Here is a 13,990-nt window from a genome sequence, read left to right as displayed (position 1 = left end):
ATGGCGTCCATCAAGGACTTGCTGAATCCGATGCCTGAACAAACACCAAACCCTCCCTCTCAGAGCAATGAGGAACCTTGGCCGCCATTTCAAAGATGGGAGCGCCAACGGCTTCTTCAGGGCTTCCGGGGCCGCAAACAACGTATACCAGCGGTGCCAAAAACGGGGCGTGAGGCTAAGTCGAAGACGCCCAAGGATGGTGCTATCTTCAAACTTGGTAAGCCTAAGGGTGAAGTTCGCTATCCTCCTTGCGAGGAACGTGATGAGGATCTCCTAAAGATTCACCGAGAATTTAAGCTTCACCCATTAGGCAATATTGCCGATTATCCTCGTCATATCCCCTACAACAGCCAAAAGAAAGACTTCCATGAGAAGACCGGACGGGACAGTTTCAATGGTATGCCGTATGCCTTGGACTTCGAACTGACTTGCAATTGCTTATGTTATATAGCGTTTCATTACGTGTTTACGATCCCCGGCGATGATGTTGAGTGGATGGTGATGTGGGACTACAACATCGGACTGGTCCGCATAACTCACTTGTTCAGGTGCAATGGCTACACAAAGGTAAATAAAACATCCGGATCTTCGTCATCTCGAATGAATCTGACAGGGCATTCCTGTAGACTGCCCCTGGCAAAGTCATGGCGAGCATCAACGGCCTGCGCGACATATGCCACAGCATCACCGGAGGCGCTCTCGCCGCTCAAGGTAAGCACATCCAACAGGAACCCATCTAGTAACCCATCTAACCAGTTCTTTAGGATACTGGATGCCATACGAAGCTGCTAAGGCTGTGGCAGCTACATTCTGCTGGGAAATCCGCCACGTTTTGACACCACTCTTCGGGACTGATTTCCCATCTATCTGCATCCCAACTGTCAACGGGAAAGCGCGTGACTTCCCAAACATCAAGCTTGACAACTCCATCATCCTCCATGCGACCCAGACCGCTAGAGCCTACCGTAGTCTTGAGCCAGATCGGGGACCGACAAGCACTATCGCGCGCAACCCGACCCTAGCCTCAGGCAATGATAATTCTTTCGCGGATCGCATCCCATACCGACAGATACACCCAAAGGTGCCTCGCCGCAGCTACGCTGATAGTGTTGGCAGTGTACGCGACTCTTCCTCGGAGCCCTCCTACTGTCACTCACCCCAAAGCACAGTCATCAATAGCTTCACCCCTGTGAATCTGCCTCGTACAGCCGAGAATATCCCCCGCTCCAGCGTCCCCTCTTCAGAAGGATCAGACAATCCTCAAATTCAGCACACGCTGCCCATGCATACAGCTGCTACAGGAAGGCTGGGGAATCTCGGATTGCGGATGAATCAACTAGCTGAGTGGCATCACGAGCCAACGGGGTGTACCACCATTGACGGAATGAGCGGTGATGAGGAGTCAAGCTTGACCTCCCCACTTAGCAGTGATGGTTCCGACAGTGATGACGAGGACTATCAGGATCCGAGCTCGAGGCGAGAGGCTCGGCTCAAAAAAGGGAAGGGGGGAGGAGATCCCTAGCCGATCTTTTAAGGACAGGTTTGGTGATCGCAAAAACTTGGAAACAGGCAGCTTTGCACATGAAGTCACAGCAGCTCATGCCTTACTTAATCTGCATATGGAGAAGCTGGCAAAGCCTGATAGTGATGATGAAGGTGAGGCAAGAAATGAACCTCCCTGGGGTCCTCCCTTGGGACTCTTCAAGGCAAAAAATGACAAGAAGCGTCGGGTCTCCGTGTGATCCGGGTAGGATGGTTTCGCTGGCGTTCCTCGAGACTCAGTATCGAGTACAGTTTCATTTGTTCCCTGTTTTCGAGGTTTTCGTGCTTTGGTTCAGTCATGCTTGCCCGTTCAAATCTATGGGGTTCATTGGTTAGATGGGATGGTGTTGGGATCTATGGGATTCGGGATTTGGGAGTATTATTAACGTATTGACATTATTCAGGGTCTGTCTGTCAAGGGATTGCTTGTTCAAATTGATTAAAATATGGTATTCTCAAGAACTCTATTCAATAGTCTATTGGAATACGGCATAGGTATGCCTACGTAGCTTGGAATGAACATCAATGAAATTTCAATTCGCATATGATTTGCAATACAATGGTCGGCTCAGCCTCGTCACCATAAGAAATGGGTAAAACTGAAAAAAAAGATGGAAATAAGAGACCAGAACAACAGAAAGCACATAGCCCCAACGGTGCTCCCTGACGCCCCCCAAAAACAAGAAAAAAAAAAGAAAAAAGAAAGAGGAAAACACCAATTTACTCGCTATCATCGTCAATGAAATCATCAACCGAGCCGTCGTTGTCGTCACTGTCGACATCAATGGCATAGCTCTTTTTGGCTTGTGTAGCAGTGCGGCGGGAAGGACGACCAGCGGCGGCACGGCGAGGAGCAGGAGGCTCATCATCCGAGTCAGCATCGATTTTGCCGGCAGGAGAGTCCAAGATATCGTTGGCCATGGCATCAATGTCATCCTCAGAGTATTCATCTTGGGTCTGCTTCTTCGCCTTGGCTTGCTTCGAAGCGTAGGCCTTAGCAGCTGGGGACAAGGCTGGTGGGGCTGATTGAGCGGCAGGTGCTGCAGCATCCTTCTTGGGACGACCGCGTGCCTTCGGGGCAGAAGCTACAGCCTTAGGAGCGGCCTTAGGGGCAGCCTTGGCCTTCGGGGCAGCCTTAGGCTTTGCGGTAGCCTTAGGGGCAGCCTTGGCTTTGGGGGCAGCCTTGCCCCTACCAGCCGGCTTGATTGGTGCCTCATCTTCCTCATCGTCATCCTCCTCCTCTGCCTCAGCCTGCTTCTCATCGTCATCTTCAATGCGAGAAACATCCTTGGGCTTGACTAGCAACGAGCGCCGGGGTGAATTCTGAGGGATAAGCTTGCTGTAGTCAGTCTCGTCCGCATCGAATTCGCTGATCTTGGATTGCTTGGCGGGAGCCATCAGGCTTGCGCTACTTCCGGCACGAGACCGCTCAGAGAAAAGCCGTCGAGAATCCGAATCGCCGCCGCCGATGCCCTTCACCATGAGGCTGACATCACCAAGAAGGTCGTCCCCGTTGTCACTCTCAGAATCGCTAGGAGCATCATACTTCACGGGCTTGCGGGCACGACTAGAGGTCTGCTTCGGGGCTTCATTTGCAATTTCAAGGAACTCATCATCCGAGTCCTCTACCCGGGGCTTAGCCTTGGCTCCTCGCTTCGCCACAGGCTTTGGCTTTGGAGCAGCCTCCTCGGGCTCGCTATCGATGTTGAAGATATCATCAGCAGCCGGCGCGGTAGTGGTGTTTACTGGCGCCTCATCAAAATCCATATCCACGTCTACATCCTCATCCTTGGGCAGAGTGGGCTTGGGCTTTGCTGATGCAGCACGACTCTTCTTGGGAAGCACTTCCAGGTCAAAGTCATCGTCCGAGTCAGCGTTTCCGTCACCCAATGATGGACTTGGTTTACTCGACGACTGATTGAGGAAATTGGCGAGACTGTTCGTCTTGGGCGCCGTTTCCTTTTTCTTCCTGGGTGCCGCGGCCTTCTTAGTCTTTGGTCCCCCAAAGTCTTCATCATCCGGGTCATCGCCGTTGGCAACCTTGCGCTTACGAGAAGCCGGAGCCCGACCACCGGTCATAAGCTTGGAAGAAGCACGGCGGCCCGCGCCCAATGCCTTGCGTGCACGGCGCTCTTCATCTTCGAGCTGGAAACGCCACTCAGCAATGAAGTCGTCCAAATCCTTGCGCCAGATGTCCTCCTTGGAGAGCTTGATCAGAACATCGACCTCGGTCTCACGGTCGCCAATCTGGCGGCGGAGCTTTTCGACACGCTCCTGGGTCAGCGACCACATGGACATGCCAAGTAGGTAATCATAGGCGTTCGAAAGTGTTTCCACCTCAGCGTCCTCGGATTCCTCATCCTCCTCCACAACTTCTTCCTCCTCGCCCATCTTGGCAGCATCAGCCACCTTAGGGAAAGGCTTGAAGCCCTTCTCCTTCAACTCGGCGATGAGAATGGGCTTCCTCTTCTTCGAGATGACCAGCTTTCCATCGATGATCATCTGCACGAAGCGGGCCTGGTTGCTCAGCTTCTCCAATTCCCGTTGAAGCTCTGACAGCTGGTGCTGCTTACGCTTCTCATAGTACTTGAGACGGATATGGAAGAACTCCTTGAGGATGTCATCAACAGTGGCATACTTAGTGATGCGGCCTTCTGGATCGAATGCAACCATGTTAGTGGTACCGATGGTTTTAGTCAGCTTGAATTTGTCTTCAAGGCCATCGGACAGCGCAGTCTTCATGTTCTTCTCATCTAGCTGAATAATGAAATGGACCTTGCTGTGGGTGTTGTAATCCTTGTAATCCTTGATGAACGAAGGCACCTTGTCTGCCTTAATAATTTCCTCTAACTTGTCCTTGAAATCCTGGGTCCAGGTGCGGATGGGCAATTCGGTGATCTCAACCTCCTTGTCACCGGTCTCCTTGATGATTCCACTGAACTTATAACGGTCACCGCCCAAGGACACCACCTCGCCGGTAAAACCACGGAACCAAGGCTGCATTGGCTCGGTGGGCTGACCATCCATCAAGGCTTTAAGATTTCTCACGATATCCTCGGGGTTGTAGTTGGGGATAGAAGAACTCCAACCAGTTCCAATACCATCGGCACCGTTGATCAAAACCAAGGGAACAACAGGCATGTAGATCTCAGGCTCGATCTTCTTGCCATCATCCAAGTTGTATGTCAGAAGGGGCTCATCAGCTTGGTGGAAGATTTTGCGTGCAAAAGGCGAGAGTCGAGTGTAAATGTAACGAGCGCTAGCACAATCGCTACCACCTTGGAGCCGACTACCGAAGTTTCCGCTGGGCTCGAGGCAGTTGATATTGTTCGAGCCAACAAAGGTCTGGGCCAGACCAACAATAGTTTGTTGAAGCGAGGTTTCACCATGCTGGTAGGCAGTCATTCCGGAAACAAGACCCGCCAGTTCCACAACCTTCATGTCCTTTTTCAGATTACGGCGGAAACAGGCATACAGTACCTTACGCTGACCGGGCTTCAAACCATCAACCACGGAGGGGATCGAACGCTGGTTGTCCGCCATACTGAAAAGAATGAGCTCCTTATTGATGAAGTCGGTGTAGGAGATCTTGGCCATGGAGTGATCCAGGAAGGTACCAGGCTTATACTGACGCAGCCATTCCTTTCGCTCATCTGCCTTCTTCTTCGAGAAGGCCAGGTCAATAAGCTCTGCCTCATGGTCCTGCATAGTGTGGAATTCCTTCAAGTGGCGATCAAGGTCTCGGAAGTAAACCTGGGCATCCTCGGTGGAGCTGGTACCCAGACCCTTGTAGTACTTGTGTTCCCAACCACGCTCGCCTTTGTGGGATTCCAGCCAGGCTTCATACTCAGGCATGGTGAAAAACGCCTTCGATTTGGTAGGGTTCTTTGGGTCACCCTTCCAGACCTTGATGATAGGAGTAATAAACTCAATCAGAAACTCAGGGATCTTCAGCAAACTAGGAAATTGCGCTTGAAGGAAGTTGATGAGCAGTCCCTTGATATGACTACCGTCATGATCCTGATCGGTCATGATCATCAAATGGCCATAACGAAGACCCTTGGTCTCAGTGTACTCTTTCTTGTGTTGCAGTCCAATGAAATTCTTGATGTTTTGAATTTCCGCGTTCTTTGAAATCTGGTCAAAAGACGCATCGCGAACGTTGAGCAGCTTTCCACGCAGGGGGAAGACACCAAAAAGATCCGGTCCAACAACCGCACGTCCGGCCATCGCCAAACCCTTGGCGGAGTCACCTTCCGTCAAAATGAGCGTACAGTGGTGGCCATCTCGGGTTCCCGCCTTGTTAGCCTCAACTAGTTTGGGATTTGTCATGCGGGAGCGACGGCCACTGTCACCCTTCTTCAGAATTTGGTCTGCTTTTTGGGCGGCAAAATGCAAAATGTTGGTCATGACCTCCGTCTTGAGGACCTTCTTGTAGAAGTCCTCCTCTAGGACACACTTGCTGCCAAACTGGCTAGTCTTCGTAGTCAATTGCTCCTTGGTCTGGGATGTGAAAGCCGGATTGACGATTTGAGCATTCACGAAGATGAAGATATGGCTCCGAATTTGAGCGGTCTTCAATGTGGCACCGGTTTTGTTCTTTTTCTTGACGGCATCCGCCAACTTGTTACAGATCTGGTCGGTGATGTAGTTCACATGAGATCCACCCGACGTGGTCGCAATGGAGTTGACAAAAGAGACCTGCTGGAAATCACCGTCGGAGACAGCGAAACCAATCTCCCAGCGTGGGTCGGGACTGCAGGTGATAATTTCGTCCTTGGCGGGCGGGCCATCATCACCACGGTCTAGTCGGATTGCCTTGGTATACATCTGCATGTACTGCTTGAAGTTCCTAATGGGAACACGAGTGCCATTAAGTTTGACGGCGACGCCGGATGTACCCGCCAAATCATAGACACGACGCTTCACCAGAGCCTCAAAATCATCATCAATTCCAGTCATGCCAAACCTGACAAAGTCGGGTTTGAAGGTAACCTTGGTGTAGTCGTCACCTTTGCCGTCCGTGATCTTCGCCTTGCCAACCTTGGACATATTCGCTGTCCAGACTTGCTTGTACTTCTTCTTCTGACGCGCATCCTGAGTTTCAAGAGTAAACTCATTAGAGAATACGTTACAGAGCTTAGCACCGAATCCGTTGCGACCACCAGTCACCTTCTCCTGGGTATCATCGTAATTGGACGAGGTGAGAAGATGACCGAAAATAAGTTCAGGGACATAGATTCCTTCCTTGGCGTGAATCTCGATAGGGATACCACGACCGTTATTCCACACACTGATTTCATTCTCTTCGCGATTAATTGTGACCCGGATTTCGTTCATGTTCTTGTCGTTATGTTTGTTATCGGCAGCGTTGACAATGATCTCGTCAAAAATCTTGTAGAGGCCAGGGACAAAGGTGACAGGGCGGTTCTCCATCAACTCGGTGGTGGAATTGTAGACCCACATACTCTGTGTGGTGGCTTCGATCGATCCGATGTATGTATCGGGACGTTTGATGATGTGTTCGAGTTGTGTAAGCTACGAAATTCGTGCACGTTAGCTATCAGGCTTTGGATACCTTATGTCTGTAATGCAACTCACTTTCTGGTACTTCTCTGACGCATTGCCATTCTTAGAATCGGAGGGGGCATCCCCTCCGAAAGACTCATTTTCCACGTCCGCGAGAGGCTTCGAAGCCGCTCTCTTTGGGGCAGCAGCTTTCTTGGCTTTGGGAGGGGTTTGAGAGAGTGAATCGTCGTCGGACATGTGGACATCGGATACTTCATCCTCACTGTCGGCCTTGGCCTTCTTCTTCGGGGCAGCCTTGGCAGCAGGCTTAACCTTTAAAGTAGTCTGGGTTGTCTTCTTGGGCGCGGATTTAGCAGGCGCCTTCTTGGGAGCGGCCTTGGCTTTCTACAGCAGGAGCTCCAGTTAGCAGAGGATCATGAGTCAATCACCATGAAAACTTACCGGCGCGACTTCTGGGACAAAATCAGAGCTACCTCCATCGCTGTCAATGTCGAAGACCGAATCATCCATGATCGAATCGTCCATGGTGAGGGATTCCAAATGAAAAACAGAGCAATCGGGCGTGAAGCCGCGATAGAAACGAGTGTGGAGGTCAGTGGTGTCGAAAGAGAAGATATCTACGCGCTGAGAAAACCTGAGCCCAGCATGCCCAAGCTAGGATAAGAGAAATGAGAGAAGAGGGGAAGGAATGCGCTGTTTTCCTCGCAAAAAGTGAAACGCGCCTACCCAAACATCGGGCGGTGAGATGCTTTGGCCACATGGATCAATGTTCTTCCTCACCGCCCACGGTCTGCAGCCCAATGTAGTAATTTCTAAACAAACGGCTCAAAAGCGTGATGCGGGTCACGAGTTGCGACCGTGCAAACTGCTCCTCACTACACTACGTCAGCACATATGGTCCCACATGAGATATAGGCCTCTTAAGCTCAACCATGAATCTTCTCTATCGGAACACTAATGTTAAAAGATTTCATAGTGACCATAGATATGAAGTGGAACCCTTCAGAAGCGCCTCACACTAGGCTATATATACATCTGGCGGTTAAAGAGTGACCTGGCTCGTTCAGCGCTTATCTCTTTCAAACCTGCTTGCCTTTCGCGAATTTGATAGTACAGCTCTTGTACGCCATTAACAGGTGAACATGACACCTAGATAGCGGTGAACCCTACCCACCTATGCAGACGAACATTTGAAAGTGTTAGCTCGGGCCATAGGAGATAACCAGAGAAGCGACACTAAAACCCTTGTTAAAGAGAGAACATCCAAGCTGCATACAGTATGAGGTCAGTCTAGATAGGCGTATGGCCAATTTCACGGGTTGAGACTATGTCTAAGCCATAGTAGACGCCGTGGAGACCCCTGAGCGGTTGTCATCTGTATTTTCAAGGTTGACAGTGTAGACTCAGTGTTACGTAGTTGCATCCAGCCCCCGACATTATATGTGATTTGATGGAGTTCCTTACCAATTATGATAAAGTGGAAGACAATCTTGAAAAGCCCCGCCCCCGGAGCCCTTACAGGACCCCAAGGTAAGATCGACAGAGCGATGACAGACATCAAGGCCCCCACATCTCCCAAAGAAGAAATCCACAATCTCATTCATAGATGTCATTCCAGGCTTAGTCTCTGGTGGCAAACGTCAAAGTCTATATATGTCTTCTTACAAAGATAGTACATTAGATGCTTAAAGAGGGAATCTGAAATTTCAGCCAAGGGCTAACGCTACTTCTCAGCGCTAACTACGGACCGCGATCCACTGGAGAAAGGGGGGCACTTAGCATGAAAGCGAGTTAGCCCACTTACATAGCCAAATGTCTACCTTTTTAGGAATTCTTATTTTTATTTATCGATTTTTCCAAGGTTCTAAAGTTACTTTATTGATTTTCCATTTGTATATTTCCCTGCCTATCATGTCCTATACAATGTGCACGCATATTATTCATGTCTAAGCACAGTGCTCATACACGGTCATTTTTAATTATGCAGAGTAACCAGTTAAGGTGAAACAACCCTGCCAGGGACAGTAATTAATTTTCACGTATTACGCGAGTATCTACGCCAATCAGAGCATACAAGAAGATCAAATAACCAATAGTCAGGCGAATAGATTACAAAATATCCAAAACACGTAAGAGAATTACACAATGCCGCCCCCCTCTAATATCGGCATCGTGACCTGCAGGGAAACTGGTCAGATCCAGAGACTCGGATTCCTTCATAGACCAAAACAAGGGGCCAGGGTTAGCTCTATCAGGAAGATGTCACAGTGGCAACTCCAATGAGCCAAAACTACAGTCACCATTACAGGCCCCATATGGTGGGGGACGGGATCGAGGAAGATCCATGGTACAGCGATCGAGGGGAAACGCGAAACGCGCCTGGATAGATACAGTAGAAATCATAACCTTGGGATTGACGTTAGGGGGAGATAGAGAAACGCCACAATTAAACCAAGATTAAATTACGGAGCATTTCAAGGTTAAAGTAATAGGTGCAACAGCCATCAGACAGTCGGTGTATGAGATCGGCGGGGGCGAGACTCTGAGGGGGGGAAAGACTAAAAGGGGAGGCTAGTGAAATAGTTTACTTCTCTCCTGAACCTCCCTTTTTCTTCCGCCTCCCCAGTCCTGCCACTTTTTTTTTGTACATAATTTTTGTGCTATATGGTGCTGGTTCACCTCGAGGTACGTGTCTTCAGATTTTTCTCCGTCTCTCTCCTGGGAGGTGTTCGATCCCCCTACTTATGCCATTTTCCCGAATAGACATGAAGCTGGTCTTGCATATCACCTCGAGAATCACCCTGCTACCATCCTGTGTCTAATTGACATATTCTGGTAAATCCGTAACCATATCTGAGGTTCCGATCGAATCGCCACCATGGCCGACTCTACGCCCACTTCGCCTACCTCGCCCAATGGGCCACACGCTCCTAATCACGATTCGATGGTGACAGTTTCGCTGTCCGACATCCAATCCAACTCAGAACATACCCAACCAGCCTGGCGCACCCTCGACATCCCTCCTACACCAGTAGAATCAAGCCATGAATCCGATCCCAACCGAAACACCGCCGACTCATTCGGTCCGATGCCCCTCCGAGACGCCGCAAAGACCAGCCCACTTCCCTCGGAGCCCTCGACCCCCACCTCCGCAGAGCCCAGACCATTGGAGGAAGATGTAGAGCACGAGCTGGATTGGGAGAACTTGGATAAAACGGAAGAGCAGGAGCCACGCGGCGAAGGCTCGGATGATTCCACTGCTCTGCTGTTGGCTCGATTGGAACAGGAGAACAATGCTTTGGCGACAGATCCCAAAGCTGGCTTAGCGAATACCCCAAAAATTCAGATGCACCACCGCCAGTCCCGGTCCCAATCGCTTCACCACATCAAGCGATTGATCCGTGATCCAGCTCGGGCTGAACTACGCTACTCGCAACTTCCACCCCCGCCGATGACCGAGCTGGAGTTCTGGGCAGCACTAGTGGCGGATTATCCGCAGACAGCCCAGCGCTTGCCCACCTTGACTTCGAACAAGATCCAAGGTGGCGTACCTCCGCCACTGAGAGGGGTGGTATGGCCGAGCCTGGCCGGGGCTCGCGATCCTAGTCTCTTGGATGAGTTCCAGCGACTCTCGGGAGAGAGCAGCCCATACGATGGTCTTATTGGGAAGGATATTGGTCGCAGCTTTCCCAACGTGGAGATGTTTCGGGATCCCAATGGTGAAGGCCAACAAATGTTAGCCCGGGTGTTGAGATGCTTCAGCTTATACGATGCCCAAATCGGCTACTGTCAAGGTCTGGGATTCGTGGTTGGTCCTTTGCTCATGCATATGTCAGATGCGGAAGCTTTTTGTGTGCTTGTGCGTTTGATGGATCACTATAACCTCCGGCAGTGCTACCTGCCAGATTTGTCAGGTCTTCACCTTCATGTGTACCAGTTCCAGAACCTTTTGGCACGCCACCGACCGGCCTTGTTTGAGCATCTAGAGTCGCTGAACGTTGAACCAGTGTATGTTTCGCAATGGTTCCTTTCGTTCTTTGCGGTGGCATGTCCATTGCCCATGCTCCTTCGAATCTACGATGTCATTTTCCTCGAGGGCGCTTGTGAGACACTGATGCGTGTCGCACTTTCTCTGATGCAGCGAAATGAGAAAAGAATATTAGCATGTGCTGAGTTTGAGGATGTTATGCAATTGCTTCTATCGCGAAGTCTATGGGATACGTAAGTTCACTCCTGGACACATGTCATTGGGTATTGAGCTGACCAAATTTTTAGATACGCCTTCAATGCGGATGATCTTGTAAATGACTTCGTATCGCTAACTTCACTTGTCACTAAAGAGAGCTTGCAGGCTCTAGAGGCCAGTTACAATCAATCACAGGGTGTCCCAACGGGCATCTCTTTCCCACAGATGCAGGCTGCAGCATCCCGCTTTTTGGGACGACTGTGGGCGGGTTCAAACAATCACAACTCTGTCAAATCTCTGAACCCTAACGCAAGTGCTTCACGCCCCACGAGCTCAATTCGGCGTTCGACATCAAAACAAAGCCTTACGTCAACGCTCAACTCAGTCGAAACAACCTCTGATGCTAGCACTGCCCCAACTGAATTGTCAGCTGGTACAAACGTTGACGGTCACAAAACTCGTATTAAATCAAATATGTCCGTCAACCAGAAGGATCGCGATCTTCATACGCAAATTGAAGATCTTTTGATGGCATTGGGCGATCTTCAACATCAACATGCAGACCTGAGCTTGGAGTTACAGCAGGAACGTGAAGAGCGCGAGGAAGACCATGCCCTAGCGAAGGAGATGCTCAATTACCTTCAGGAGCTTCCAGAAGAGTCACGACCTACGGAGCTTGTCTCAAAGGCACAAGCCCGGTACGCCTCGAACGAACCCAAGCACGCCTCAATCCCTCAAACAAAACAACAACTCCAGGATGACATGACCCGATGGAAAGGCATGCACGAGGTGGAAGCCCGTCGATGCATGGACCTTTCGCGACGCATGGACGACTATGAAAAAGAGAACACTATTTTGAAGGACCAACTCCGCGAGGCCCGCGGCCGAATCCAAGATGGCTACCGTGATCGACAGCGCTTGGAGCGGAAGAACCAAGAACTTCGCACCCTGAAGACCAATACATCCGAACCAAGGACACCACCGGAAATCGCTTCTCCCGCATCTGATACCAGCGAGAAGGCTTCTCCTCGAGGGCTTCGCGAGCTCAAGCTGGCCCGCAGTAACTCCCAGAAGTCTCCCACATACAATAAACGCTCCAGCAGCTTGGGCCTTCAAACCGTTCTCACCACCGAAAACAACAAGCCTGCCCCTGAGGAATCTTTGCTCTTGGAGCTCGTTGCCTCAAAAACAGCTGAAGCCGTGGCTAAGCAGGAACTGGAAGAAGTAAAGGGCAAACTGGATTCTTTGCGAAAGATGATCAGTGCGCCCGCGGCCAACCCCAATTCGAAGCCCGACAACCGGCATTCTTTCATGGGGCGTGCGTCCAACAGGAACAGCATATGCAAAGCCTCGACCGAGCCGCTCAAGACTCCAAATGCTACGCATAATGCTGGGGGCGGCGGATTCTTCAGCGGATGGGGAAGACGAGCTGCGCCGAGCAACGAGACACCCTAACCTGTTCATGATCTATTGGTATTTGTTGTTTTAGAGCCTTATGTCCGACTTGCTTTTGTTGTCGTTTACTTTCTATTGTTTACTTTTTGTTGCGATAAGCTCTGTCTTGTTGTACATATGATATCCCCTTGTTCTAAGAGAGCATTTTCCCACCTGATCTCAATAAATTTGATCTATCTACCCTCAACTAATCACTCCGTACGAATGAGATTAAATAAAGTATGTTCCATTCGAGCAAGGACTGTTTGGCCCCACAATTCAAAGTCTCCTCACATTGTGCGGTACAAGCTAGTCTGTCATCAAATAAATGAGCTCTGAGATCATGCCGTTTTTTTTTTATCAATCTAGGGGCAAATATTCAGGACCCGCCTTTGAAGTCCTTCCTCCCAGGCTACCGAGCATCACTTTAAAGAGACAGGTTTGATCCATAATCTTAAATAAATACTAGTCAATTTCACAAAGCAATGCAAGCTATTCACGCAATATAATATCTATAGTCCCAAAAATTCCGAATGAATCAAACTATACCGAAGGCCAGCCTTCCCGCAGATTACGTACCACCGAGCCAATTCTACCAATCAAGTCTATAAGCTGCTAGTAAATCGATCTAGAAAGCAGCAACAGCGCTGTTGATATCTGACTCGAGTACCTTGAGCTCAGACTGGACGGTACCGCCACAGACGGGCATGTTGTTTATCACCGGGCGCAGGTAGTTCTAAAATGAGTTAGTATCTGTTTTAGACCGCATAATGTATCTATCTTAGCTTACGGTGGTAGCAGTCTCAAGGTTGTTGATCGCCGCGAGGACATTGATGGTGAGGATGTGGCCGGAGAGAATACCAGCCTTGGAACTGAGAGTAGAGACAAGGGCCTTGTCGGTGTTGATGAACTATCGACCCGTTAGCCGAGTGATTTGTTTCACTTGAAAGAGGCAGATCATACAGTAGTAGCAGCATCGCAGATGTCCTGCTGGTCCTGAGAAGTCAGGGTAGCTTCACAGGGCAAGACAATTCCGTTAAGAAGAGTCGACAGGTCGTCAGCCAATCCTGTAATGATGGCAGAGGCGAGCGAGGCAGCGGTGGTGGTACCCGAGAGGTTCGAGTTGAGATCAGAAACCTGCTTGGTTGCACCCTGGAGCGCAACAACAGCAGCATTGGAGCAGCTGACCGCGTTGGAGGCAACAGGGGCAGCAATAGCAGAAGCGGCGAAGAGAGCCGTGATGAAGGTGAGCTGGAACTGCATGGTGAAGATTGGAAAATGGGGAGAAAAAGCCTGGAA

The 13,990-nt window shown here is 50.2% G+C and overlaps 4 protein-coding genes across 4 annotated transcripts; 2 read left to right on the top strand and 2 right to left on the bottom strand.

The window, feature by feature from the left end:
* On the top strand, positions 1–1,522 carry N7503_006645 (uncharacterized protein; the record flags this gene model as incomplete). Its single annotated transcript, XM_057066192.1, has 4 exons — positions 1–397; positions 452–567; positions 627–711; positions 765–1,522. The coding sequence occupies 4 exons, from the start codon at positions 1–3 to the stop codon at positions 1,520–1,522; spliced, it is 1,356 nt and encodes a 451-aa protein (XP_056919873.1).
* Positions 1,523–2,262: 740 nt separating this feature from the next.
* N7503_006644 (DNA topoisomerase 2) lies at positions 2,263–7,596 on the bottom strand (the record flags this gene model as incomplete). Its single annotated transcript, XM_057066191.1, has 3 exons — positions 2,263–7,080; positions 7,144–7,455; positions 7,513–7,596. 3 exons carry the CDS (start codon positions 7,594–7,596, stop codon positions 2,263–2,265), a joined length of 5,214 nt encoding a protein of 1,737 aa, XP_056919872.1.
* A 2,353-nt stretch (positions 7,597–9,949) lies between these two features.
* On the top strand, positions 9,950–12,712 carry N7503_006643 (putative GTPase activating protein (Evi5); the record flags this gene model as incomplete). The annotated part of the gene is made up of 2 exons (XM_057066190.1): positions 9,950–11,292; positions 11,347–12,712. The coding sequence occupies 2 exons, from the start codon at positions 9,950–9,952 to the stop codon at positions 12,710–12,712; spliced, it is 2,709 nt and encodes a 902-aa protein (XP_056919871.1).
* Positions 12,713–13,254: 542 nt separating this feature from the next.
* On the bottom strand, positions 13,255–13,968 carry N7503_006642 (uncharacterized protein). Its single transcript, XM_057066189.1, has 3 exons — positions 13,655–13,968; positions 13,482–13,601; positions 13,255–13,427 (listed from the first exon to the last, which is right to left on the bottom strand). Exons 1-3 carry the CDS (start codon positions 13,952–13,954, stop codon positions 13,320–13,322), a joined length of 528 nt encoding a protein of 175 aa, XP_056919870.1. The 5' UTR covers positions 13,955–13,968; the 3' UTR covers positions 13,255–13,319.
* Between the last annotated feature and the right edge of the window lie 22 nt (positions 13,969–13,990).

Source organism: Penicillium pulvis, assembly GCF_028828015.1.
Source record: "Penicillium pulvis strain IBT 33274 chromosome Unknown contig_5_segment0_segment0, whole genome shotgun sequence".
NCBI lineage: Eukaryota > Fungi > Ascomycota > Eurotiomycetes > Eurotiales > Aspergillaceae > Penicillium > Penicillium pulvis.
This window is presented reverse-complemented; position numbering and strand designations above follow the sequence as displayed.